This window comes from Henckelia pumila, chromosome 2 (genome assembly GCF_033568475.1).
Source record: "Henckelia pumila isolate YLH828 chromosome 2, ASM3356847v2, whole genome shotgun sequence".
Lineage (NCBI taxonomy): Eukaryota > Viridiplantae > Streptophyta > Magnoliopsida > Lamiales > Gesneriaceae > Henckelia > Henckelia pumila.
The window spans coordinates 17,651,668-17,677,401 of NC_133121.1; the positions used below are offsets into that span (position 1 = coordinate 17,651,668).

At 33.6% G+C, this 25,734-nt stretch overlaps 3 protein-coding genes across 8 annotated transcripts; all 3 read right to left on the reverse strand.

Moving 5' to 3' along the window:
• Nucleotides 1-2,797: 2,797 nt before the first annotated feature.
• On the reverse strand, nucleotides 2,798-6,446 carry LOC140880953 (putative pentatricopeptide repeat-containing protein At1g02420). 6 transcript variants are annotated; one of them, XM_073285862.1, is made up of 4 exons: nucleotides 6,314-6,446; nucleotides 4,554-6,188; nucleotides 3,362-4,449; nucleotides 2,798-3,275 (listed from the first exon to the last, which is right to left on the reverse strand). In XM_073285862.1, the coding sequence occupies exon 2, from the start codon at nucleotides 6,110-6,112 to the stop codon at nucleotides 4,631-4,633; it is 1,482 nt and encodes a 493-aa protein (XP_073141963.1). In that variant the 5' UTR covers nucleotides 6,113-6,188; nucleotides 6,314-6,446; the 3' UTR covers nucleotides 2,798-3,275; nucleotides 3,362-4,449; nucleotides 4,554-4,630. The 6 variants fall into 6 exon arrangements, with proteins under 6 accessions (XP_073141963.1, XP_073141965.1, XP_073141967.1 ...); XM_073285864.1 differs by having other exon boundaries at nucleotides 3,362-3,422; nucleotides 4,279-6,188; XM_073285866.1 differs by having other exon boundaries at nucleotides 2,798-3,188; nucleotides 3,286-3,422; nucleotides 4,279-6,188.
• Nucleotides 6,447-8,255: 1,809 nt separating this feature from the next.
• LOC140880591 (serine/threonine-protein kinase TOUSLED) lies at nucleotides 8,256-18,545 on the reverse strand. Its single transcript, XM_073285162.1, has 16 exons — nucleotides 17,879-18,545; nucleotides 16,231-16,317; nucleotides 15,806-16,003; nucleotides 14,120-14,170; nucleotides 13,781-13,888; nucleotides 13,583-13,627; nucleotides 13,366-13,478; nucleotides 12,303-12,369; nucleotides 11,312-11,378; nucleotides 10,454-10,551; nucleotides 10,197-10,376; nucleotides 9,891-10,101; nucleotides 9,347-9,611; nucleotides 9,102-9,156; nucleotides 8,774-8,935; nucleotides 8,256-8,559 (listed from the first exon to the last, which is right to left on the reverse strand). The coding sequence occupies exons 1-16, from the start codon at nucleotides 18,104-18,106 to the stop codon at nucleotides 8,464-8,466; spliced, it is 2,031 nt and encodes a 676-aa protein (XP_073141263.1). The 5' UTR covers nucleotides 18,107-18,545; the 3' UTR covers nucleotides 8,256-8,463.
• Nucleotides 18,546-21,252: 2,707 nt separating this feature from the next.
• LOC140883452 (uncharacterized) lies at nucleotides 21,253-25,642 on the reverse strand. The gene is made up of 8 exons (XM_073289919.1): nucleotides 25,224-25,642; nucleotides 24,910-24,963; nucleotides 24,348-24,485; nucleotides 24,092-24,250; nucleotides 23,605-23,754; nucleotides 23,395-23,511; nucleotides 22,152-22,259; nucleotides 21,253-21,987 (listed from the first exon to the last, which is right to left on the reverse strand). Exons 1-8 carry the CDS (start codon nucleotides 25,497-25,499, stop codon nucleotides 21,547-21,549), a joined length of 1,443 nt encoding a protein of 480 aa, XP_073146020.1. The 5' UTR covers nucleotides 25,500-25,642; the 3' UTR covers nucleotides 21,253-21,546.
• Nucleotides 25,643-25,734: the final 92 nt, after the last annotated feature.

Below are 25,734 nucleotides of genomic sequence, written 5' to 3' on the forward strand. Positions count from 1 at the left end.
TTTACTTAAATAAATCCAATTTTTTTGGGGAAAAATTACAGGTTATTTACTTATTTGCAGTTTTTTATTTATTTATTATATTATATATATATTAGTGGATTGTGTCATGCGCGATGATTATGTTACGTAAACACTAAACATATAAAGAATGAAGTTTTAAAATTTTTAAATTAATTTAAATTTTTAAAAATTATAGGAGAAAAAATAAAAGATAATAATAATAATGTCATCATATTATAGTTAGGACATGTGATGTGTGAGCATAGAAGTTGTATGCATAAAATAATATTATGTTATTATAAACTTTTAACTGTATATAGTTAATTTAATTGAAATGAAAGAACTTGTCAAAAAAATTTGAAATGAAAGAAAAAACGAATAAATATAAAATATTTATAAATATATCAAGTCTAATTAATTTTATATAAGAAGAAATTAAAGATAGAAAATTATGGAAAATTAAACTATAAATGTGATGAAAATTGGAATGTATAAGGATATTTATAGAAGGTGTAATTAATATAGGAGGCTTAATTTAACGTATAGGATAGATATATTATATGCACACACGTATTTATGATATTGTTTTTTACCGTAATTGTTATATAATATTTAATTAATTTAATTTGAATGAAATAAAAAAATGTAAATATATAAGCTATTTATAACTATATTAAGTATTAAATAATTTGTCTTATTTGATTGGTTGATTGAAATGTTAGATAGAAGAAAATTAAGGAGAATAAAATTAGTATACTTCGGTAGTATTTGATAGAGCTTCTAAGAAGCACTTTTCAGCTTTTCGTTAACAAAATTTCACAAAATTTCAAATTTTGTTAACGACGAGCTGATAAGTGTTTCTGAGAAGCTCTCTCAAACACTACCTTCATTGACACGCCAATAAGATGTTTGACTTTAATATATACTATAAATAGAGACAAAGATATGTTCGTTTTTTAGGAAAAAAAAAAAAAAAAAAAGATATCAGTTACTTTGTTAAATATTGTTGAGGTGTCACTGAAAAAAATACCCATCGGTATTAATCAGTATTAAGGTAAAACTTTGTCCACAAAAGGTGATGAAATGTTAAATAAAGTATGACTAATTTCGAATATCCAATGTCTATATGATCATTTTCTTCTCAGAAATTAATTTTCACTGGTTTTTCAATTAAAAAAAAATTTGCTTATGGATTATTTTTTAAAAAAAAGGGTGCAAAATGAACTTGTCGTCTTAAAGTTCACAAAAAAAATCATCGATTCACTATTCTATGCTTCTGGATCTCAAAAATAAATTTTGGACGCGAAATCAATTATGGGTGTACAAGCTCTATCTACCATAAATTATGAGAAGCAAAAGCTCCTATTCTTCATTACATATGCGTGACTTTGTCGCATACAACCACGATCTATTATCCAATTTACTCCTAGTTCAGCCAGCTATGTAGTTAATTGAGCATCTTCAATGGTTCTCTATTTTGGAGAACAGCTCCAAAATTGAGAACCAAAATGGCTCAAACTCATCTCTATTTTGTGATTCATACAGTGATTCTCCAAATTTGGAATCATTGTAGAAATGGATATGCATTTTGGAGAATGTCATTAATTACGAAAATATTATTCTCTAAAATTACAAATTAATCCTTTTGTATTATTTTAATTTTTTCTTGGTTCAATTATATATATAATTGTTCATTTAAATCTTTTTATTTAATTTTAATGTTTTTTTGGTATTTTTTAAATGTATTTCATGTATTTCATGTAATTATATATAGAAATAATAATTAAATAAGATCGTGACAAAAAATATATTACTATTTTTACACGAAAAAAAATCAAATTAGTTAATTTAATGTTGTGTGTGGCTTGCAATTTGATGTCAAAGTAAATGCATTGTTTTTTTTTTATTTAGTTCATTTACATAATTAATATTTTTCTTATGATAAATAATTTGGAATTAAAAATAATAAATAGATAATTTTACAAAAAATAAAGAATATGAGTTAGTGAAGATTTTTGAATATATTAAACATAAAACAACCAAACATTACACACAACACACAACATTAATCATACAAACATGAAATTAAATCAAGACAAACATAAAAGACGTACACATATGGTTTATTAAAGAACACACAATTTGACTATTAAAAACACTAAAAATATGTTTATTTTTGTTATTGTTTGCGGTTTTTTTTTTTGGTATGTCATTTAGTATTGTTTATTTTTATATGTCCAAAAATATTGAATGTTTATCAAGTTAAATTAAGTCAATAATAAGTGTTTGTGATAAATTGTGTTATGTATTTTTTTAGTCATGAACTTGTTCATTATTTGTATTTGGTGTTTATTATAAATATTAAACTTATAATTAGTTAATGAAAAAATAAAACATTCAAATAAATTAAAAGGAGAAAAAAAATTGAACACAAAAATTAATTAAAATTAAAAATGAAATGGACGAAAAAAAAATTACAAAAAGATCATTTTGCAATTTTCGAATATGACATTTTTTAAATTAATGACATCCTCTTATTTTGTTCTCTGTATTCCGGTGATCCTGGTCACTGTGACACTCTCCAAAAGACCAAAACCCAAATGAGGAGGGTTGGAGATGACCTCCCGACAAAAAAGAAAATAAAAAAAATGATGATGATATGCCACTAAATAGTACAAGAAATAATATAATTCTAAAAAATAATAATAATAATATCACAGTGGAAAAAAAATTAATTTGATCTTGAAACAGTAAAATCTTTAAACAAGTGGTTATAACTTTACCAGAATGCATAAAATTGACAAGAATTTACGCTGTAAATAAACATAAATCGAATACATTGGTGAAAATACATATGGTGATTCATTTTACATTCAAGAAATGCTTCTGAACCCTTACAATCACCACTCCCATCATCTTTCTTGCTAATTTTTGTAACGCCCTTTCTCCAAGCCGCCTACAACTGAACTGAATGCATACACGCTAACTTAACAAAAATTAAAACATAATCGTCATGGCGGAAATTTCTTTGTGTGATGTGTGTCCCGGGGGATAGTCGATCAACTTGTAGCAAGAATCCTCGGTGTCTCCCGGTCAGTGACGGTTATCACTACTTGTCAAAACGCCGCTTTAAACCATCCCAAGCACTCGAAGCCTCTGTATAGTAGACAAGACCACCATAGATATCTCTGGAAACAGATCACATAATCCATGTCAGCACGATTGCGTGGCAAAGCTCCCATTGATGCAACGAAGGAGAAGAAAAAGCAGGTTTTCTGCACGTACCATTGATAAAGTCTAGGTAACATAGAGCACACCATAATTCTCGTTCAAATCAACAGATCGAGAACGAGACAAGTACCAGGTGAATCCGGAGGATGGATGTACATCAGATCATTGTATCCGAATCGTATTCGATTGCACTGCCATGAGATATGAAGATCAAATTGCAGAAGAAGAATCGTAGAATGTGTGGCGACTTATACATTGTCAAGATAATCTGCAAATTGAAGATCGAAAGCATATCCATGGAGGAAGTATGATCCAACTCAAGAGAGATCAATGAAGATTGAAGAATAATCTGGAAAATGCCATTGAAATATTGTGATGTGCATGCATGTCTTATATCCTGAGAATGCAACGAGCTTCCGCTATCTACTAAGAACTAACTCAAACACATAACTTATATTCTAACTTCCAACATAACCACCATACATTCAGCCTTGAATATTTGTCGTATTGTATACTAACAATAATTTTCCCCACCACCGCTCACATCATCCTTCTTTCCACGTACCCTCGATTTCTTGCCATATTTTAAAGTTTTTCAGAGGAAGAAGATTCAACCATAATTGTCTACAGAGTAATTGGTTCGAATATGCATTGCATGTCACCGTGGCATCTGTACGATGATACAGTGACATTTGAGCAACCAAGCAAAGATGCAAGTTGAGTAACTAAAAGTAGTGCACAAACTCTTACTTTCGAGTTCATCATCCTAGACTAGAGTATATACTGAAGCAATGAAAGGAATTTGTATCATTAGTGATGCATATAGTCTATCCCAAACCAATGCATAGTACAAGCTGCTATTTCAGTTTCGAGAAGTCAAGAATATGTCACATAGGTCCAACATCATTCACTTTCCTTTTCTGTCAATAAATTACCTGTTGGTTTCTACTCACAAGAAAAAGGTACCACCAAATTCCAAAAATATGGAGTCAAGAAAAAATTCAAATATGATGATGCCATTTTTCAAAACAAATTATTCAAAGAAACCTTGCGGGTTGATCCAATGTTTCTATCTCTCCTTGCTGCCGCATATAGAGTGTCGAGTCACATGGAAATAACTGATATTAACAAAGATACCAGTAAGTTGCAGCATGTGCCTTCCAAAATTTTCAGAAAGAGCATGAAATGTATAGGTTCATCCTCAACTTCAGCTTGATCCTTTCAACGAAAAAAAAATCGTGGCTTTAAATGGTAGATAGTTCAAAACATTTACTTTTTTAACAGATTAAACAACCATTTGTTTTTGTTTCGCTTAAAATCACCTCATATCGGACAAGGATTTGAATTTCAAAGTATTTGGATCTCAAATCCAAATGTAGTAAAATGCCTCTATTCATTTTTATTTGACTGTAAAATCTGAAATCGGTCTTTCTAGTTCATGCACGACACTTTTTTCTAAGTGGATTGTTGAACCAAAAGCAGACATCTTCTCTGACAAATTCAAAAGAGACTCTTGCTTGTTAGCCAATTCCATAAGCACTTTGATCCTTCTGAAAGATACATAACTCGGCTTCTGCCCTTTCTCCACCATTAGCAAGAAACACCTTTCAGCTTCTTCCAACTTTCCCATGTCACAAAGCATATCAAACAAAACATCAGAAACTAAAGTATATGAACCAAACCCCTTGTCAACCATATCATTCCACAGTTCAAGTGCCATTTCAGCCTTCTCTTGCCTATGCATCAACCGAATCAAAAACATACAAGATTGTGTATTTGGCAAACACCCTGTCTTTCTCATTCTCAAATACAAATCCCAAGAGTTCCTTAAATCATTTGCCCAATAAAATGTCCGAAAGAACAAATTATAGGTCGTTGCATTGGGACTTAACCCAACACCTACCAACTCCTCCAACATAAGTCGAGCATCACCTATCCTCTTTGCAATGCAAAAATTCCGAATTACAGCATTATAGGCTGCAACATCAGGATAGCAACCATACTCATTCATCTCCTTCAAGACCTCCCTCGCCTTATCAGGTTGCCCCACCAACCCCAATCCTCCTATCAAAGAAGTGTATGTAATCACGTCCAAATCAATTCCACTCTCCCTCATTTCTTTCATCACCTTATGTGCCTTCTCAACCTCCCTTCCTTTACAGTATACATCCACCAAGCAATTATACGAAACAACATCCGGCTCAACCCCCATTTCTCTCATTTCCACGAAAAACGCCTCTGCCTCATCGGCTGACTTCCAACCTGACAACAGTATGTTAAACGTCTGCAAATTTGGCGAAAACTCGTGCTTCAAATTATGATACACATTCCTAGCATCGCTCATACTCTTCTCCTGACATAAAGTCCTAAACAACGCATTATAACAAGAAACATCATACTCATAGACAACCTTTTTGAACCGCTTAAATGACACAACCGTCTGCCGGACCGAACAAACTTTAGCTATCCTAGCCAAAACAACCTGTACAGTTCTGGGGGTTATTAAAGATCGATCCTTTCTCTTATATTCGATCAACAATTCCCATACTAGTTCAAGTTTACGACTTCTGCCAAGCACGTACAGCATGGTGTCCAAAGAAAATGAAGTGTGAAAGAACCCTCTGGTTCTTGAAGCAATGTTGAAAAACTCCAAAGCGGAAAGTGGGTTAGCATGGGAAAAGCGTACCCTTTTCATGATCCTGTCAACTAAGTCGTTCGAGAGGGCGATTTGGGATGCTTTAAGGGAGTGCTGCAAAGACCGCGCGTTCGGTGAGGTGCAGATTATGCGGAAGACTTGCTCTACGGCGTCGTGTGAAGTAGAAAACGTCCTTGCAAATGGCGTTGCATAGGAGAACATAAAGTGGAACCGAAGTTGCATCATTTTGGATTTTGTTCGCAGGATCTTGAAAATGGGGTTGAATCGGGTTGTTGGGGTTCCCTCGAATTTAGCTGTATGCCTTGGTGAAAACATAAAACACGCACACATAAAAGAATTTTAGACTCAAACCAGAAACATCAAATCAAACGGAATTGAAAACATTCAGTTGCGCTTGCGGAAAACAGGAAAATGAAAACCTCATACCTTTACGGCCTTGAAAGGCAACCTCAACAAGTCTTCAGCAGGTACCATAAACCCAAAACCTTCGTCACTTTCTTTGGTATCATAAATAAAAACAAATACGAGTAAAAGTGTATTTCAAGTGTTTGAAGTTTTTAGTCAGTGAAATATTCAGAAATTGTAAGTAGAAATTAGCAAACGCTTCACATTTGACTCATTTAGCAAGAATTAATCAAATGTTACAGGTTAAAATCTATTACAAAAAATTTTGGGGAAAAAAAACTTGTTGTTTTGTTTTATATTAAATTAAATATGATCTCAAATAAGTAATATTTGATTGATTTTAAAAAAAAAGAGCAAAGTCCAAAAAAAATCAATTTACTGTACTAAGACCAAATTTTGAAAAGTAATAGGATTAAAACAAAAAAATATGTCAATTACAGGATGTTACGTACTCTATTAAACGATCTTATGGAAAAAAATTGTAGTTAAAGAATTTTTATGTAAAAATTTAGCAGTTATATAAAATATATTGACCATTTTTTTATTATATCATGTCATTATTTTACCAAAGTACTTTGTGAAATTGGGATGATTTTATAATTATTTTGTAGAATTGAGGCAATGCTGAATTGAGACACATATGAAAAATCTCATTAGATAGTCACATATGTTCAATTTAATGAAATGGTTTTCTGCAACTCAATTCACAAAAAATTTTACTTTTTATTGCATATATGAATCAAATTGTCCCACACATGTAAATTCTAAATATAGTTTGATAAGAGATCTACTCCAAAAAAATCACCCAACCAATGACACGAAAAAGACTCACGAGGGACAACCCGTATTGACTTTTGAGCAGAAGATTAGCTGACCTTCTTCAGTTATATTTGCGAAATTGATTGTTATTGACGGGAGGGATCGGCTTACAAGCGAACATGGCATACAAATGAACCAAATAACAACGGATTTCATGCTGGCAGTGCAACCACTCACAAGATCAGGTGATAATTTTAGTTATGTTGACATCATTGCTTCAGATATTCGTCGGCTCTTGAACAATCACGATGACTTATCATTAAGTAACATTTGCAGTCGACGAATGCAATTGCACATTCGCGAATTTTTTTTGCTATTTCATCTCATTCACCTTTTGTGTGGAAACCATAGGATTTTCTTAGTTAATTAATGAAGCTTATAATTCAGGATCTTATATCTCTTTAATAATATTACAAGTTTTACTTAAGAAAACACTTAATATATAGTGTGGACGCCATGATTTTGAATTTTATTACTTATACCTATTTAATAATATTAAAGTTTTACCCAAAAAAAAAAACACTCATTGTCTCAATTTATAGTGATGAACGCCATGATTTTGAATTTTATTATGTATCAACTATTTCAAAAATAGTTTTTTTAAAAAAAAAAAACTATTTCAAAAATGAATAGTAAATAGATAACCAACCATCTATTTAAGAGATAATTAATAATTAAACTAAGATTTCAAGATATTTTTATTTTATAATAATCTCTTAATCGCCAACCAGACACTGTTAGCATCCTTTTATTCATCCATATTTATATTTATCTAAACACATATCATCCTTTTAATTATAGCTAAGATAAAAATGGGAAATTAATTAAATATAAACTTGTATTTTGATTTTGATACTATGAAACTCCAAAAGAAAATGAAAAATCCAATTCGATAATTTTTTCAATTAATTTTCCATTTATCTCAAAAAGTTTTATTTGTTTGTCTCTCTCTAAAAAAAAAAGTATTATTTTTTTAAAAATTGTTTTAAATATATTTTGCTGCAACTAAATACTCCAATTCCACCACAAAAATTCCCAATTCATACAGCGTAGTGACAAAAATAATTTATTTTTTCCTAACATAAGAAATACATGAAGGTAAAACAAATAAAATCAAGCAAATCAAACATTTTGCCCCTCCAATTTCATGTTTCATTACTGCTAAAACATGTGGTCGCTTTACACAACACATACAAAGGAGGATGTAGAACATGATTAAAGAAAAAAAAAAGTTAAATCCAAAACATATTTGAAATACCTATTATAGGTAAAATGAAACAGGGTATTAAAATTACCAAGGGATTAAGACTATACAAAATTCCCCATGGTTTTCTGTATTGTATAGTCCTTCCTCACTTCTTTGTATAGTTGAGGTATGGATCACTAGCAATGCTTAGAACATCTGGTCTTTCTGCTTGATTGTACGTCAGACACCGACGAATAAAATCCTGAAACAAAATATAATGTGTAAGTTTCGACGTGCTGATGCAGATCAATTGAGACATGCTAACTATTGTTTGACTTGTGATGAATGCTAATTGAAATCCAGCGCGAATGTATATGAATATAATTTCAAGCCGAATTCAAGTCCAGGACCGTCCTGAGAAGGTGTTTGTTGTTAGCGAAAAACATAAAGAACAAAGCTGTTGGAAAAGAACTTGCCTTTGCCTCATTTGATGCAGATGGTCTTGAAGGGAACTCCACTTTACGAGCTTTAATGATTGTATCTTCACGCAGGATGCGTTCTTGGCTCTGATCATGCCCAAAAGGGCGTCTGCCGAACAGCATTTGGTACAACAAAATACCTGCAGACCAAACATCAACCTGTTTCCAAAAATAGTGAAAGTTAGCAAATTTCTACAAACTTGAATAACCTGGAAGGACCAGTGTACCGTCAACTAATGTTGAAGAATTTTATGCACTCATTAATATATCATCCTTGGGTCCAATTTCAAACAATTGTTAGCAAGGGAAAATTTTAATGACTGACCTTCGAGGATATAAGAGGAGTCTTGCTCAGCTCAAAGCATTCAGGAGGAAGATACCTAACATTACAGCGTGATAATAAATCACGAATGAGTAGGAAATCAAAGTAGCGGGCAGCTAGCCCATAAGCGAAAGATCTCGGTAGAAAAACAGATAAACACAATGGATGGCCAGCTTCTATCACACTCGAAACTCGAAAAAAATATGCTAGGCAAAAAAAAAATAAAAATGGAATGCTTGATAACTCACCAATATGTTCCAGCTCCTTGGGATGTAAGTTCCATGCCCTGGGAGCCAACATCATCCTCTACAATCTTACTAAGACCAAAATCTGTGACTTTAGCAACACCAAACTCATCAAATAGGACATTTCCAGGTTTCAAGTCATAATGGATAATTCTCTGCGATCTTCTGTTCAGATAGACAAGACCTTGAAAAATCTGGAAGATAATTATCCTAGCTTCTCTCTCTGGCAGAGTAGGAGTAGATTTTAAAACCGCATCAAGATCCTTGCCTGAAGAAAGATAATTATTTTTCGTGTCCATCATTACAGTCGACCACAAAGTAGGCTGCATCCAATAGGATGAATCATATAACGTGGAATTCATCTTCGGCTATACATAATCACGTGCATTGGGTGTGCAATATGAGACAATGAGCAATTAATACGCTAATACAATGTAATGGCCCGATAACCCAGACATCAATTCTGTCATGAATTTTTCATATTCCATTTTCTAAAAGAGAGAATAATTCATTTATTGTGTAATTAAGGTAGAATACGTAACCATACCACTACAATACTCCAAGATGGTGCAGAATGTGTTTTGATCGATCTCAAAAATGTCCCACAGCCGAACAATGTGATGGTGAACCAACGTCTTGTGAATGTTGTATTCCCTGATCGCATGTCGTATATAACTTTGCTTCTTATCTTCGCTCCACTGGGCGTTTAAACCATGCAGCTTACAGGCAACATATCTATGTTCCACCAAATCAAAGGCCTGCCAATATTTGTTATTAAATATCATCACAAGAATTCCAATCCTTGCTTAACAAATCAAGAAGAAACAAACATCCATTTCATTTTGGTCCAAACCTTGTAAACCTCACTAAATCCTCCTTTCCCTAGAAGGTTTAACAGAGCGTAACGATGATTCAAGATCTGAAAATTATTAAAACGAGAGCCATCCTCGTCCCTTATACGTTTCATTTCCCGTATTAGCTTCCCTTTCTCCAATTCATACCGGTCTCTTTCACGCATTACATTTTCTTCCTCCTAACAACAGTTCAAGTTGCCAAAATATAAGAAATTAAATAATAACCGAAACAATTATGAAAAAAGAAGCAACTCACGCGCTTGATGCTAGCTAGGCGAGACTTATAAATTTCATCCTGAATGGCAATATCTTCTTCTTGAGCACCACCCTCTGTGTCAGTTGAATCACCCTTATCTGCAATCAACAACCATAAAGCCATAATAGTTTGTTTGATGCACATAATATCACTCAGAGGGAATGAAAATGAAAAGAATAATAGAAAGCAAAGAAGCTATTGCATTATCTATACTATATATTATGTAAGAGCATGTAACTGGCATACCAGTTTTTCTCCCCACAATATCCCTTCCCCACAATTTTATTATTTTGAACAAAATACAATTCAATAAAATAAAACATCAAATATTAACTTCAGAAAATACTTAAACCTCAATATATTTCACACAAAAGTTTAATTTTGGGCACAGATTGCGCACAAAAAAATTTGCTAGTAAATTATTGTACAAAGAGAGATTCCAGGGTACAAAAATGCTCTTTGAACCAAACGAAAAACGAGAAAGAAAAATAGGAAGGAGACGCAAACAAAAGAGCGATGGACCACCTACGACTAAGCAGATGAGATAAATTATAAACGAGATTGAATGAGCCACCCAACAGCAATGAGACTGAGTTCAGTCACTTTGGAACAAATAGCGACCAATTGTTTACAAGTTATAGTCATCTAACATCATCATAGACCCTGTTCAGACCTCAATTTCATATCATAATCATGGTCATCAGAATAACAAGGTACTAAACTCGACTATAAATTTACGTTTTAAACCATTTCGATGATGCAGTGAAAATGTTTTGTGGAAAAGATCATTGTAACTGATGTCAACAGTTACATTGTTGAGAATAATAAATTCATAAAGAAAAAGTGAAAAACCTTTACCAGGTTGGCGTTTCTTCAAGGATTTTCTTTGCCTTTCAATAGCCTCTTTTGTCTCCAGCAAATTTTTCTGAACAAATATATTCCAACAGTGTGAGAATCATTGAGACATAAGATTTATTCGCTACGGATCTTGGACATCTGCTTGGCAAGAGGGGCAGATAATTTTTTGGAGAGTGGTGGTTCATGGCATATGTTGGTCTGTGGCAGAATAGAAGAATTTTTGAAGTGTCGAGTGACGAGTGCCAGAAAAGATCAAGATAATATCTACTTGGATTGGGTCTTATGCAGAGTTTGAGAATGTCTTGGGCTTTTGTCTATTGTTGATATGATCAAAATCTTGTTTAGCCTTTTGTCGTGAACGGATCGCTAGTTCGCTTATTGTAATTAATAGCCTTTGCGTATATAATAAAATATAAAATATTGTTTCTTATATATATTTAAAAAAAATCATTGAGACAATATTTATTGGCATTTGGCTGGATAAGCAAAGGGATAACCAATATATGCTCACAAAGCAAGTAACAGAAAGCAGGTAGAAGGCACTTCGAGTTCAGCATTTACACTACCAAATTTAAGCATGAAACTTAATCATCTGTATTCTGTAAGAAACAATAAGTATTCAAATTAAATCACATTCTTTCATGTTTTCAAGATGGTGCCACAAAACTGACCGTCTTTAAAACTTCATCATGACATAGTTAAAGTTCATGAGAACGAGCAGTCTAAATCATTCAATAACCGCAAAAGAAATATCACGCAAAAACAGTTGGATATTGAAATTTAATTGATAGGTCCGGTCCGTTCAAAGTTTCAAAGTGACAAAATTAGAAGGATTAATATTCGGAACCAAAACCAAACACAAAGCAGCATCAAGTTGCCACACTTTCTAAAATGATCCAAACCAATATAATGCAGATACCTGGAACGGGTGTTACTCAGATAAGAGGGAAAATAATCAAAACAATCAATAGTGACTGAAGTAGCAACATACAAGGTGAGAATTGATGTCCTTCAGTGCTTGCCCATCTTCCCAAGCCTCAGATATGACAGTTCCCGCCCTATCCAAATCAGTGAAGAACAAATTTAACATAACCTGACAAAATTTCATACCAAAGCGCAGCAGAGTATGACAGCTGTTGGACACATTATTTAGTTATTAGTCGCATTAAAAGGGGCGTGTAAGACAGGAATAACTGCTTTTTCACAATTAAAAGTTTGCGAGGTAAGAGTAACAATAATAGGGATGCAAACGAACCAAGCCGGTGCATCAGCTTTTCGAGGTAGCTCGAATATTGGTTTGTAAATCAGAAACGAAATTCTCCAATTCAGGAAGAGAATATCAAATTTAGTATATAAGAACATGTGATAACATGATAACCGATATCAATTATAATGTTTGCAAGAAATACGATATTTAATCATGGCTCCAAAACTGATTCTAATACTGATTGAATAATGATTATGGATCAAATTAGAAGGGTAACTTGACCTAAATTGCTTGGAAACGGTCTAGAAATGGAACATATCTTAATACAAAGTTATGGTTTTAATTTTAATGATCGAGTAAAAAGTGACAATGCAGCGCTTGTGGTCATCAAATTATCAAAAGTATTAATATTATGAATATTTTATTTTTAGTGAAAAAATATAATGACAAATGGTATGAAAAGATTCAAAGCTCAACCTCGAATATTAAAAAATAGTTAATATTCAGATGGATTTGGTTTGTTTGCACCCCAAGAAGAAAAAAAAGGGTATGTCAAAAATCTGATAGAACAAAAGTCCAAGATTAGAGAATCTCAGGAGTTCCCATAGTCGCATCTTCAAAAAATCGCAAAGTCCAACTTGACAGTTACTAATTCTGAAACTTCCAAAAATAAAGTTCCGCCAATTATATGTTTTACAGAAACTCGGTTCTCCACCACAATTTGGCACCCGGCAACCACAAATGCTGGATCAGCCACCAAACAAGCTGACATAATTGGGTTGCATATGCAGAACATGGTTTGATGGTCACACTAATATACTCAGTGAAATTTTAACTTTTGAAGTACCTGATCACCCCCACATTGCCAAGTCTCAAGGAATCTTGGCGTACTTTCATCCTTGCTTCTTGTCTCTCTGCTTTTGAAACAGATATCAATATATCGGATATTATTTTAATTCTCTGCATCAAAAGAACAATAAAGTAATTATATGTTGGAAATATGACTACAGGAAATAAATTTACTTGGCAAAATTCCAAGCTAAAGAGGAAAGGAAAAAACAGACCTTTGGTTTCATCTGTTGTTCATAATCTTTCAGATCCATCAGCTCCTGTTCAAGTAGAAAAACAAATCAAAACCAAAACAGAGTACTGCATTGAAACAGAATGTCATTTGATATCCACATTAAAAATAAAACAACAGTCAGATGCTCTCCGCTGACTTCCAGAAAATCCAAGAGAAATAAAAAACACAGCAACATTACCTTTTGCAATTGCTGACATTGATTACGATAATCAGAGGCCTCTTCACGGTATTTTCTTACTTCTTCTTCCATCACACCAACTCTTGCACGCAAGGATGTCAATTCTTCCTAATGTTTCGAATAACATATAAATTAACGGCCAATAAAATTATAGTGTATCTGTTTATAATTTTTACTTTTAAATTTTTTACAGCCATTCAAATGATACTGTTTCAAAGGTTCAGCAACCATAATATTCAAGCAGTAACTGTTGTGATTGGGCTAGGATTCAAGGTTAACATATTATTGAACAAAATTGAGTTCAAATACTTATTAAAAGGTTAAAAGAAACAAGAAAACCTCCATTGACGAACGGCTATCATGTCCAAGCTGATCCACAAGGTAACCATCCTGTGTAGCCCAGCAGACAAAAGTGCAAGTAAATGCATGAGATAATGTGCAAGAGGAGATAGCAAATAAATTACTATCCGTATATAGTTTGGTTATATCAGTCCATTTTATTCCATGCCAAAAAAAATCAAAGCAATTGAGTTAAAAGATTAAAAAAAACAAGTAAACGCTTTGAAAAAAAATGCTATGACAATAAAATCGATATGAAAATGAGGATCCACCAAACTAAGCATTGCCAATTTGACAGCATATAAAGAATTATGCAAATGAACTGTTGGATATACCAGATTCAATAAAGCCACCATTTTCTCTGATTTGTAAAGAAAAACTGAAACTTTTAGATTAGAGAACTAGAAGTTCTCCAGAGCAATCAAATCTCTCAGATAAAGAAATGAAGAGGAAGCATGTGATTTTGAACCGTGTTAAGGGATTGCAAAAAGTTGACACCTAAGGATGACCTGGTTTCAGAATCTTTTGCTGGTTCCTCGATTTTGATATTTATCCTATTTTGCTGGTTGTTGATTGGTTGGTGACCAATCGAATTATCTCATGCCAACTCAGACACGGCACAGTTTCCCATCAAACTGGTCAAATCAACGATTGACTACAATTCTGAAAACACTGACTCATATATATTATTTAAGAAATGATGCATGTAGACAAAGCATTTATATGAAAGAGCTGCGAAATATTAAACAAACCATGTGATCCGGAGGATTATGTCTTAGAAGAAAACTTAAACACACGGCAAATAGTGGAGAAATGGCAATACACCTACCTTGAATTCTTTAAATATATGTGCATATAAAGTAGGAAAGTCATGAAAATGAACTTAATCCTATTTACTTATAGTTCCAAAAGGAAGAGTGCCGTTTTCATAGTCTCAAGGTTTCGTTTTCCTATTCTGGAACCACACAAGTTTTTTAGATCTGTAAAATTAAGAGGGGCTCTCATTGTGTTTGCAGCCAAAACATGTTTCTGCCCTACTGTTGATGAATCTGTAATAAATTACATTTTTCTTTCAAAGTGCTGGTAAAAGCTTGAGTTGCTGATATGGAAAGAAAGTGTATTTTCTCGTAAAACTTGAATTATGTGACAAATTATCACAGAAATTCCTCAAATTTTATGATAGTGCACCATATAACAGCTTTAAGTCGATGTATTACTGTGGAAGCTCAAGCGCAAATTATTTATAGAGTAAATAATTTATCAAGAAGAGTTTCTCAGGGGCAAAATGAAGATACTTCACAAAACATAAGGCAAAAAGTAAGGAGGGCCATTGTAATATCAAAAGTGATGATAAATTTGTTAACTAAAAGATCTTGTTGACAACGGACATTGAGGTAAACTAAATGATCTTGTTGGTAACAGACACTGAGGTACATGCTTAATATTTTAACCACATAATAACTTTCATTAGGAATGAAACCCCAACGTAGGCACTAGGCTGTGCAGGTAATGTGCATCAACCTTTTCTCTAGTCTTCTTTTAAGTACCTAGGGTTAAGGATTTTGTCGGACTGTCAGGATAATGACAATATGTTGTTTGTATTCAGTAAATGTGCATCACTTCAAGGTAAAGTGAAAAATAAAACCTCGTAAGATTCAGAACTTGAAAACAATTAATCAAACACACCTTTTGATTTGGCTTTTCAGGTTGACCATTTGACGGAGGAATCATCTGATTTTTTGCCTGATCAGTAACACGGTAATTACGACCTCTACCAGACGCAGAATTTCCCCTTCCACGGCCTTGTTTTCTCTTACTTGCTTCCACACCTGTGCTGTTAACTTCCAATGTTTCTGTGATCTTTTGCTTTGCGTCAATCGTTGCCTGGTACATTTCCTCAGCCATTAGTATATTCTTTACAATAGTAAAATATAAGGAAAAATGCAAGATGTAACCAGAGAAGAATTTGCAACTAAGAAATAACATACCATTGCAATTTCAAACACTGGTCCACAGAGAAAATGAAGAAACGAAACAAGCAGAGTAAAGACCAAGATAACTAGAAATTTTTAGAAACATCAACACGCAAATTAGTACCAGAAATTATGTACCTCAACAAGAACAGCGGTAGAGCCAAGACCTTCTTCGACCTTACGCCTCTTTTGAGTATTAGCTAATATGAGAAACTCCCCTCCAGTCTACAACACAAATAGCAACATGTCAAAATGAGAAATAAATGCATGAATACGCTTATAAATAGAAGGGATGTGTCTAGAATCATGGTTGAAAAATCTGGAACAAAACAAACAGCCAGCAGAAAAGTTTCAAAACACAAATCCACCACAAAGATTTTACTGCATGCAGAAATGAAAATGAGGTAGGTATACAGGGAGTAATCCAACCCATCACGCACAAGGCAATTTGGGATCTCTACACAGTTTCTTGCAAGTTAATGTTCATTGTTGATTGACAACGGAGACAAATGAGTGTGCATGTGTGTAATGTATTTAAATGTTAAATAAATAAACATGCACATCCGTATTATACGTATTAAAATACGAACACAACAAAGTGATACAAAATTACCACGACATCACATCCATATCATACGTACCAAAATAAGAACACAACAAAGTAATACAAAATTACCACGACATCAAGTAAAGATCACCACAAAAGAATGTTCAAAATGTATCACGCACATTCCATGGCAACAGTTACTATTCTGTGGTTTTGACAGTTATGACGATATGTTACAATAACTACTTACTCTTTTAAGTTCACATGGAAATAATTTCTTTTTAAAAAACAAGACCCATTAGATTGGGTATGGACTAGTGGATCTATGTTTGATAACATGACATTAGAATATAAAATATATGTCAACAGGGAAACTGGTTCTGTTCGATGTATTTTCGCACTACTAGCAGATATGACACGTGTGATTTCAAGTGTGAGTTATTCTCTTCATAATTTCTTAGCAGGAAACGCAATATGGAGACCAGATGTCATGTGATGTTCACGATCATTTTATGATGGTCCATAATTGAATTAAGCCATACCCACCAATGCTTAACACTTGGAAGTTGAAAGGGAAGTGCCTCCCTGTTCACATATCCCTCCCAACGTGTGAACTCATTTAATCGGATAAACCGATATAACATTGGCATCAAACCTACACTTTTTGCGAGCTATAAATAAGAGAGTGAAGTTGGAAATTTTGAACTCACTTATAAGTTCTTATTGAAATACACGTGTTGGTGACTCGGAATATATTAATCAGCCACATCAATAATCAAATTATAACAAAATCGTAACCGTAATATATATGCCAATCATCAATTCCACGTGTCTGGTTCTCGGTGTTTCTTATCAATGACTACCATTTCAAGATAAAAGTAAAATCTTGTCCAACCTAGCAATTACGCACATTCGACAAAACAAGGTAACGGAATTTGACGTCTCACACGTGTTATTCATTTTAAGTTTCATCGATCAATTTTCATTATATGCCATGAAAAGTGCATCGATGATCACGGGATCTAAGATTTCCTTGCAATCAACACTCTCCACATATGCTAACAACAATGCATGTCATTGGGAAACCACTTTGAGCCAGCAAATATCAACAGCTTTCAAGTTAATACCTCAGTTCTCCTTAAGTATTCATTTCACTTCACTCTGTGAGCAGGAGGTCATACACTCGATAACACCAACAAATTAATGGGGAAAAAAAAACAGTTTCCACAAATCACTCACATCATCAGAATCATCGCTATCAATGGCAGAATTGGGCAGACTCTCGGTCTTCCCAGAAAAATTCCCAGCTGCAGACCACGATTTGGGCTGGACCTGCACTTGGGTTTGTGTGGCGGCCGCAGAGGAAGCCTTGCCCACCATCCTAGCCTCCAGTTTCGCTATCTTGGAGGACTGATCCGATTGGTTAGACGAATTGGAGGAAAGTTGAAAAATGAAGTCGTCCCCCATCGAAGGAAATTGAATTCAACTCAATTACGATATCAACTCCACTCCAGGGAATGCAGGTGAAAAAAAAAAAAAAAAGCTAACAGGAGAAAAGCGACAAACTCATCAAAACACGAGAAAACGTCAACAGAAGCTGCAAAATTCGGAGATTCCGAATGAAAGGAAGGGTTTTTGGGAGACCCTTTAACAGGAATCAGTAAATTAATGATTCACGACAGGCGAGCATATACGTCTCACATCAGTCTTGAAAGTCATAAATAAATTCACCGAAAATCAGTAGCCAGAGTGGGTGAGCGGAGAGAGACACATGGCTTTCTTGATTCCCTTTTCTGCTGAGCCGATGATTATCTGGTGACTACCGAGCAAGTGAAATGAGAGGAAAATGGAGAGGGAAGATTTTTGAAAGTGTTGGCATTTGGAGAATGGAAATCGTGATTGTAAATTGTTTTCCATGGATTTAATGAAAAATTAAATTCTGTGTATTGTTGTAGATTTGTTTGTTTATTATTATTATATGTCATAATATAATCATTAACAAAAGCAACTTCGCCTCATTATGTGCGTGTACTCCTTTTTCCCGAGGTCATCTATGCATTTTGTCGAGGAAATTATTCCCCCATTTTAAAATTATATATCTAATAATAAATCATGTTTACTATTGAAATTGCATAACTTGATACTTTCCGTCGACAATCGTAGATTTGGACGAATGATGATATGTGTGTATGTATCTATTTATGTTTATATTTATATTTATTGACGGCGTTGCGTTTGTGAGATAGGTCAACATTATTCATAGTTACAATAAAAAGTAATATTTTTAGCATAAAAAATAATATTTAACTCAATTATAAAATCTGTCACACAAAATTGACTCTGACACCGTCTCACGCTATCATTGTTACAGCTACTCGTCTTTTGTAATGCTTTGGTTTTGAATATTTATACATTTTAATTTTCGATTATTAGTTGTTTTACATAAACTTTTATTGTAAACCATCAAAAGTTGACAAAAGTATTCAGGTAGAGAGCTAGATGATTAATATTGGAAATACATGACATGTTTTATAACACACACACACATATATATATATACATATATATATATATATACATATATATATATATATACATATATATATATATTATAGGAAAGTATACGTGCGTTGCATGTTGATAATTAACCATTGAAAACATGATTAATAAATTATATTAATACATTTAAATATTTAACAAAGAAGAAGACGAGGAGTTTCATTAACAAAGACAAAATTCACAATGAAAACTGCATATTTATAGATAATAATATATAACACGTGTTGCTATTTCAAAATGAATATCATTTTTACCTCAATTGTATGACTGATTGACCATAAAATAAGTCTTCTTACGTACGAAGCACGTATTCTCTACTAGCATATATATATACATGTATGAATACACGTGAGAATGCTAATCATAGAGATTATTAATCCAGATGAGATATAAAAAGAATTCAAAAGGAAGATCCAGATTGCTATATATATCTTTTATGAAATTACATTTGGATTGATATATTTGAAGTTAAAGGTTTGAAATTCATACTGCGAAATTATTTGTTCAGCAGATCGTATAAATATTGTGCTAAAATCATGGATTCACGGTTTATTTCAACCTATTTTTACTGGTATTATCTCATGATAAATCTAATAGTCATCATTTAGCAATATATGTGAAGTTCACTAACAAATAATGGGCCTCACATTTACTGATAAATATCAACCATTAAATTTATGTTAAAACAGTGCTTGTATAGATAAGATCTAAACTATTTAGATTCACCGTCATACGAAAAGGGTCAATTTACGGGTTTTAATTTTAATAATAAACAACTAGCATTCATTACATACGTATTGTATGAGCACATATGTAAATATATATATATATATAAATTATCATACTTTTGAGTTTTGTAATCATATATAATTAATTTAATTTGAACGAAATTAGAAAAATGTAAATATCTAAATATTTATAATTATGTTGAGCATTAAATAGTATGTATTATTTGATTGCTTAATTGAAAAATTATAGGGGAAGGGGATAAAAGCAACAAATTTTTTTTTTAAGGAGAATAAAAATGATAAATTTCACCAATACACAATTGTAACTTTAGTAAAAACCTATGACCACGAATAATAATACTTACTCTTACATTTTGAAGAAGAAACAACGCTAAGAAGAAGAAGAAGAAAAGACAGATAATCACATTCCTGTGAATAATAAAATCCCAAAAAAAAATATGCCATGGTTAATTTATAATTATCATCATTTTTTTTTAAGATTATAATTATCATCATCATTATTATATTATTGAGAAATATATTAATAAAAAAATAATTTTAGCCTCCAAATGACTAAAAAAATTTCCTTAAACCAAGCCCAGATTATTTTTCGCTTTCACCGGAGAATTTAACAAAATATACGAAAAAAAAAATGAATAATGCTAGAGGTACAATACATATCGTGTACAACGATATTTATAACAAATATATCGTGAGATTTTGCTATTATGTCGCAATATTTTACATTCAATTTATCATGAGATTTTAATAAATGAAATTTTTGTATTGATTTTTTTGTATTGTACAAATTGATATATAAATTTGGTTGTACATGTAGCATTTCTCAAAAGAAATATAGATAGAAAAAATTTACTCCAAGACAACTACATTAAAAGAACGTTTAATGTTTATAAAATATGCTTTATATGTTAAAATTTAATACATCAATCATAACATTTCAAATAATCTCTCCAACGAAATATGCTACACCTACACGAGACAATATCAATTTTCATAAATTTATATTACCAATCAAAAGTCATGCGATGTTTCCCTTTTTTCATGAAGTCCAAATTTTAAGTATTTAAACGAAAATTATATAAATAAATATATATATATATATATATATATATATATATATATATATATATATAAACCAAAAAATGTATGAATAATATCATTTTCCAAATAAAATCAATATCAATATTATTCTATAAATAGGGAAAGGAGAAGTTAAATGCAAGAAAAAATTTAGAAGTTTGGAAAATAAATATCACAACATGAAGGCTAGGCTGATGTACGCGTTACTCGGGAGGTTTTCCAGCAAATTTGTTTCAAATATTGAACACAAAATTCCTCGTAAGAAAATAACTTTATAAGAACTCGGAGTTTCATATTAAGAACAATTAATAGCATGGTTAACAAGAATAATATTACATAACACCCCCGAATGGGAAGAAGACGACGATGAAAACAGCATTCAAAAGAGCCACAGGACATCCAACAATCCCAAGCCAACATTGCTCTTCAGCTTACTCACCAACCCGTTACGCGATCTCACGGACACGGCTAAGAAGAGAAACCCGTTACTGAGTTTCAACAACCATAAAGACCAGATATCTACCACCGATTATAACTTCTACCCGACCAGTCATTACTGCTATTGCCATACCGTGAAGTCGAAAATCTGTTAGGATAATAGTGGTCGAAACCGTTGGATGTCGAATCAGTATGAAAGTTGCTGTGTCTTTTGGGAGTACGAGAGCTGGAAGAATAACTGCCGTTCCAACTAGAGATCTTAGATCCTCTGTTGTTTGGGGTTACAGGGGATCTCCAATGATTTGGTTTAGATTTGGTGCTATGAAAATCTCCAGGATGCTCAGTGGTCCAACCACCTCTGTGTTTAACTTCAGCAGGTGGTGATGGTTCACCGTACCGAATTCTTTGCTTTTTGTGCATGTTTCCAAAGTCGTGAGGTGCAGATTTGACTTCCGTTTGGTCTTTTTTCTTCTTATACGATCTTACTTTAGGAGTTGATGGTTCATGATTTCTCTTGGTCGACTGTGAGAAGACAAACAAAGATGAATCTATTGCGACACTAGAAAAGAGGGGCATGGGCATATCCTGGGGGAGTACCAATTTGGGGAAATAAAGTAGATGTGAGGTTGACCTGATATTTGGGATGCTTAAAACTACGCAAAAGAGTGAAGAATTATCAGTCATACCTTTGTTGAGCTGGTGCATTCACGAGCAAAATGTCCTTCAACACCACACTTATAGCAAGAATGAGCCGATCCTGGGTCATTTATATCTGTGCGGTACCCTGTACAAGCCTGCATAAACAAAATATAAATCATTAGGAAATGATGCATGCAAATATTTTTCCAAACATTAGATTAGAGCATGTTGCCATGAATCAGAGATGCTGAAACTATCTCGCAAGCTCATGTCACGATAACACCCCACCACAGGCACGATTCAGGCCACAATCCCATTTTCAGACGAGGTTAATAGATGACACAACATGATGAAAGGAATTCATGACCTCATGCTTCATCGGTCATTACATAAAGAATGTCATATTCTCTGGATCTGATATCCAAAATGCAAATAGACTAGAGGTAATGTTAAATGACTATGTAACATTATTCGATCACTGCCTATCAGTGTTTTAAAAAGCGTAGCGTTGACCCGTAGCGTTTTTGTCTTGTCATAGCGTAGCGTAAATAGCGCGGCGCATAGCGCAAGCTATTCGTGCGCGTCTATTATTTAATTAAAAAAATATAAATATACTTATATAAGTAAAAAATATATAATTAGTCATGAAATCATAATAATTCATCTTTACATGCCAAAATAAACCCATCCACAAATCAGTTTTATAGACATTTACAACTAATTTTAATTCAACAATCTGCCCAGCAATTCGACCCAGAAATTCAGCCCACAAATCCAACAAAATGTACCCAAAATTCATCAATCTGCCCAACAAAATCTGCCCAGCAATTGAACCCAATGATCGACCCAAAATCTCCCAAGAAAGCAGAAATTTACAACTGAAATCGGCTCTAGGGTTTGTGGTTTGGGCTTCTATTATCGAATGGGCTTTTATTATTTTTGCCCAAATAGCGTGGGCTTTTTGCGCCATAGCCCGATAGCGCACGCTTTTTGCGCTAAGGCGCTCCAGGTTGGCAAATAGCGTGCGCTATTTGAGCTTTCCGCTAAAGGCTGAGCGCACGCTATAGCGTAGCGCGCTTTTAAAAACATTGCTGCTTATTATTAAAAACTAAAAAACACATAAAACAACCACATGCTTGCTGCTAATTGCAAACATTTGAATGTGGTACAGTTCGCAGGTCAAAATACCAAAAACTTTACATGAAACCGCAACTTAGCACTGATTATTTGACTTTCCAATTAATCAATAACAAATGAAAATAATAAGAGATGGATGAGGCAAACTCTTACCAAACCAGTATGGCCCGACAGACCACACCTATAACAGGAAACTTCTCTTGGGCCAGGATCACTACACTTTACACAACAAAGATGGCCAAATCTTTGACAAACATAACATTGTATATTCTGCAAAGGCAGGGAGCAAGAAAAAATTAACATCCTGTTGAAATGCATGTCGTCATGTAATCATGCATAAAGGAAGGACCTCAAAGGAAGGACCTTGAGATCATCAGAAGAATAGCTGTTCCTACATAAGAACATATCATGGCCCTCATCTCCACATCTTAGGCATATCTTTGAGCTCTGGTTTTTTCCAGGGCAATCTTTTGCCCGGTGTCCTTGTTGCTTGCAAATATAGCAATCACGTCCCTTCCCAAATAAAAAAGATGGAACCCAGATTAGGAAGACAGAACACGACAAACAAACTAACCATGAAAATCAGTTGACAAAAATCTAAAAAGCAAAAGGTTTATGAGCAAGCCTTGAGACTTCGAGTAAACGCTGCATATCAAGATCACAGGATAATATATTGTCAAACAGTGATGCAAAATTGTGGATTAAACTATGGGAACCCATATGAGCCCATGAAAAATACATAGGAACTTCATACAATAGAGAGGAAATAAGAAAAGGACATCCAGAATAATCATTCTCACATTCCAAGAAAGTAAACACGGGTAAATTGGAAGTGGTCTCAAGCACACACCTTGGTACACTGTTTTGCATTGTGTTCAAAGTTCCCACAAACAAAGCAAGGTTTCTTGCGCTTAGCAGAAGTACAGTTGACAGCTGTATGCCCCTCTTCCCCACAATTATAGCATGCTCCCCAACTGTTATTTGGAGGATCAAAGTACCTAGGCCCTCGCTGAGATCATGATATGTGCAACAACCAAACTAAGCCTTCTTGTGAAGACACGTGAATAACCCAAAATGACACTTGTACACGAATTATTTCAACTCACAAGAAGCTTCCGCAGGACTGTATTGTCAGACACCTCAACAGGATTTGTTTCAATAGATTTATCAGATATTTCTTTGGCTTTATCAGTCACGGGCTTCTCTTCATCCTTCACATTATTGGCATGCTTCTCAGTTTCAACCTTACACAGCCAATGATAATGAAACATCCACATAAGAAAACCATGGCCCAAGTTCAACAGAGAAAAAAAATTACAGCTTGACGAAATACATGTTTCAACACAAGGAAATGAACAAAATATTCCAATCGGACACAACCTCGAGATCGATCAAAAAAATAATGTTAAAGTGACTTTAGATCAGGAGACAGATTTCCCAATGCAAAGCACAAAATTTATCTAAACAGACACTAAATCCGATTAGTTGATTTCACGTAAAAAAATACCAGCCGAGCTAATTACTAGCCTGATTGAAAAAGCAGATGTACTTCTTCACTGCTCTTTCAACATAGGAGAAACAAAAAAAAAAAATTATACTGCAACTCTATTATAAGCAGCCAGCTGCAAAACATATCGAACTAATCTTGATTTTAGGTTTTAAGTTTACCTGAAATAAATCCCCAACAAAATCTCGAAAACCCACGTCTATTTCAATCGCCTCCTGAAACAGGTTATCAGTATATTAATCGGTGGACAGCATAACTTAATAAAATGTGACAAGTTTCCAATGGTCTGCCTCGACAAAAAGCACTTGATCGATACCAAATTCAATAGAAAATGAGCTCGCATACACCTTACTTTTCACATCATGAACTTGAAAGATTTCAAATTCATAAAAGAAATCCTTCGACCCAGACAAAATATATACTTGCCAAACCAAAATTTCCTTTCTAATAAATCAAGTGGAAACTCAATGCTTACTGCAGCTTCGGAAACCACAGATCCATTGCTCTTCCTACTCTTCTTTTTGTCCTTTTTCTTTCTCTCGTGCTTCAAATTCGTAACGATTTCGGAAACGCCGTCGTCCCGCGAAATGGTTTGACGCTTTCTGAGCATGGCTTTTTCAATTATTTCCAGACTGAGGTCTGCGTTGGCTTCTTCATCGTCGCTACTGCATACTTTTCCGTTGCAATATTTCACGTTCCCAATTTCTTCGTCCGATGAAAATTCAAGGGCTCTCGACGATTTCACCTTCATGTCGATCTTCGCAATTACTGTATTTTGTTCAAAGATTCTCCAACAAAAACACAAGGACTGAAAAAATATTGTAGAAACCAGCGGATGTGCAGTCCCGATTCTAACCCTAAACCTAAACCAAAACCAAAACCTAAACCCTAATTAGTGCCGGAGATGTTTAGAATTTTAATTAATTTTTAATTAATGCATATTTTTCATTAATGATAATGATATAATATTTTTCTGGTGAAAAATA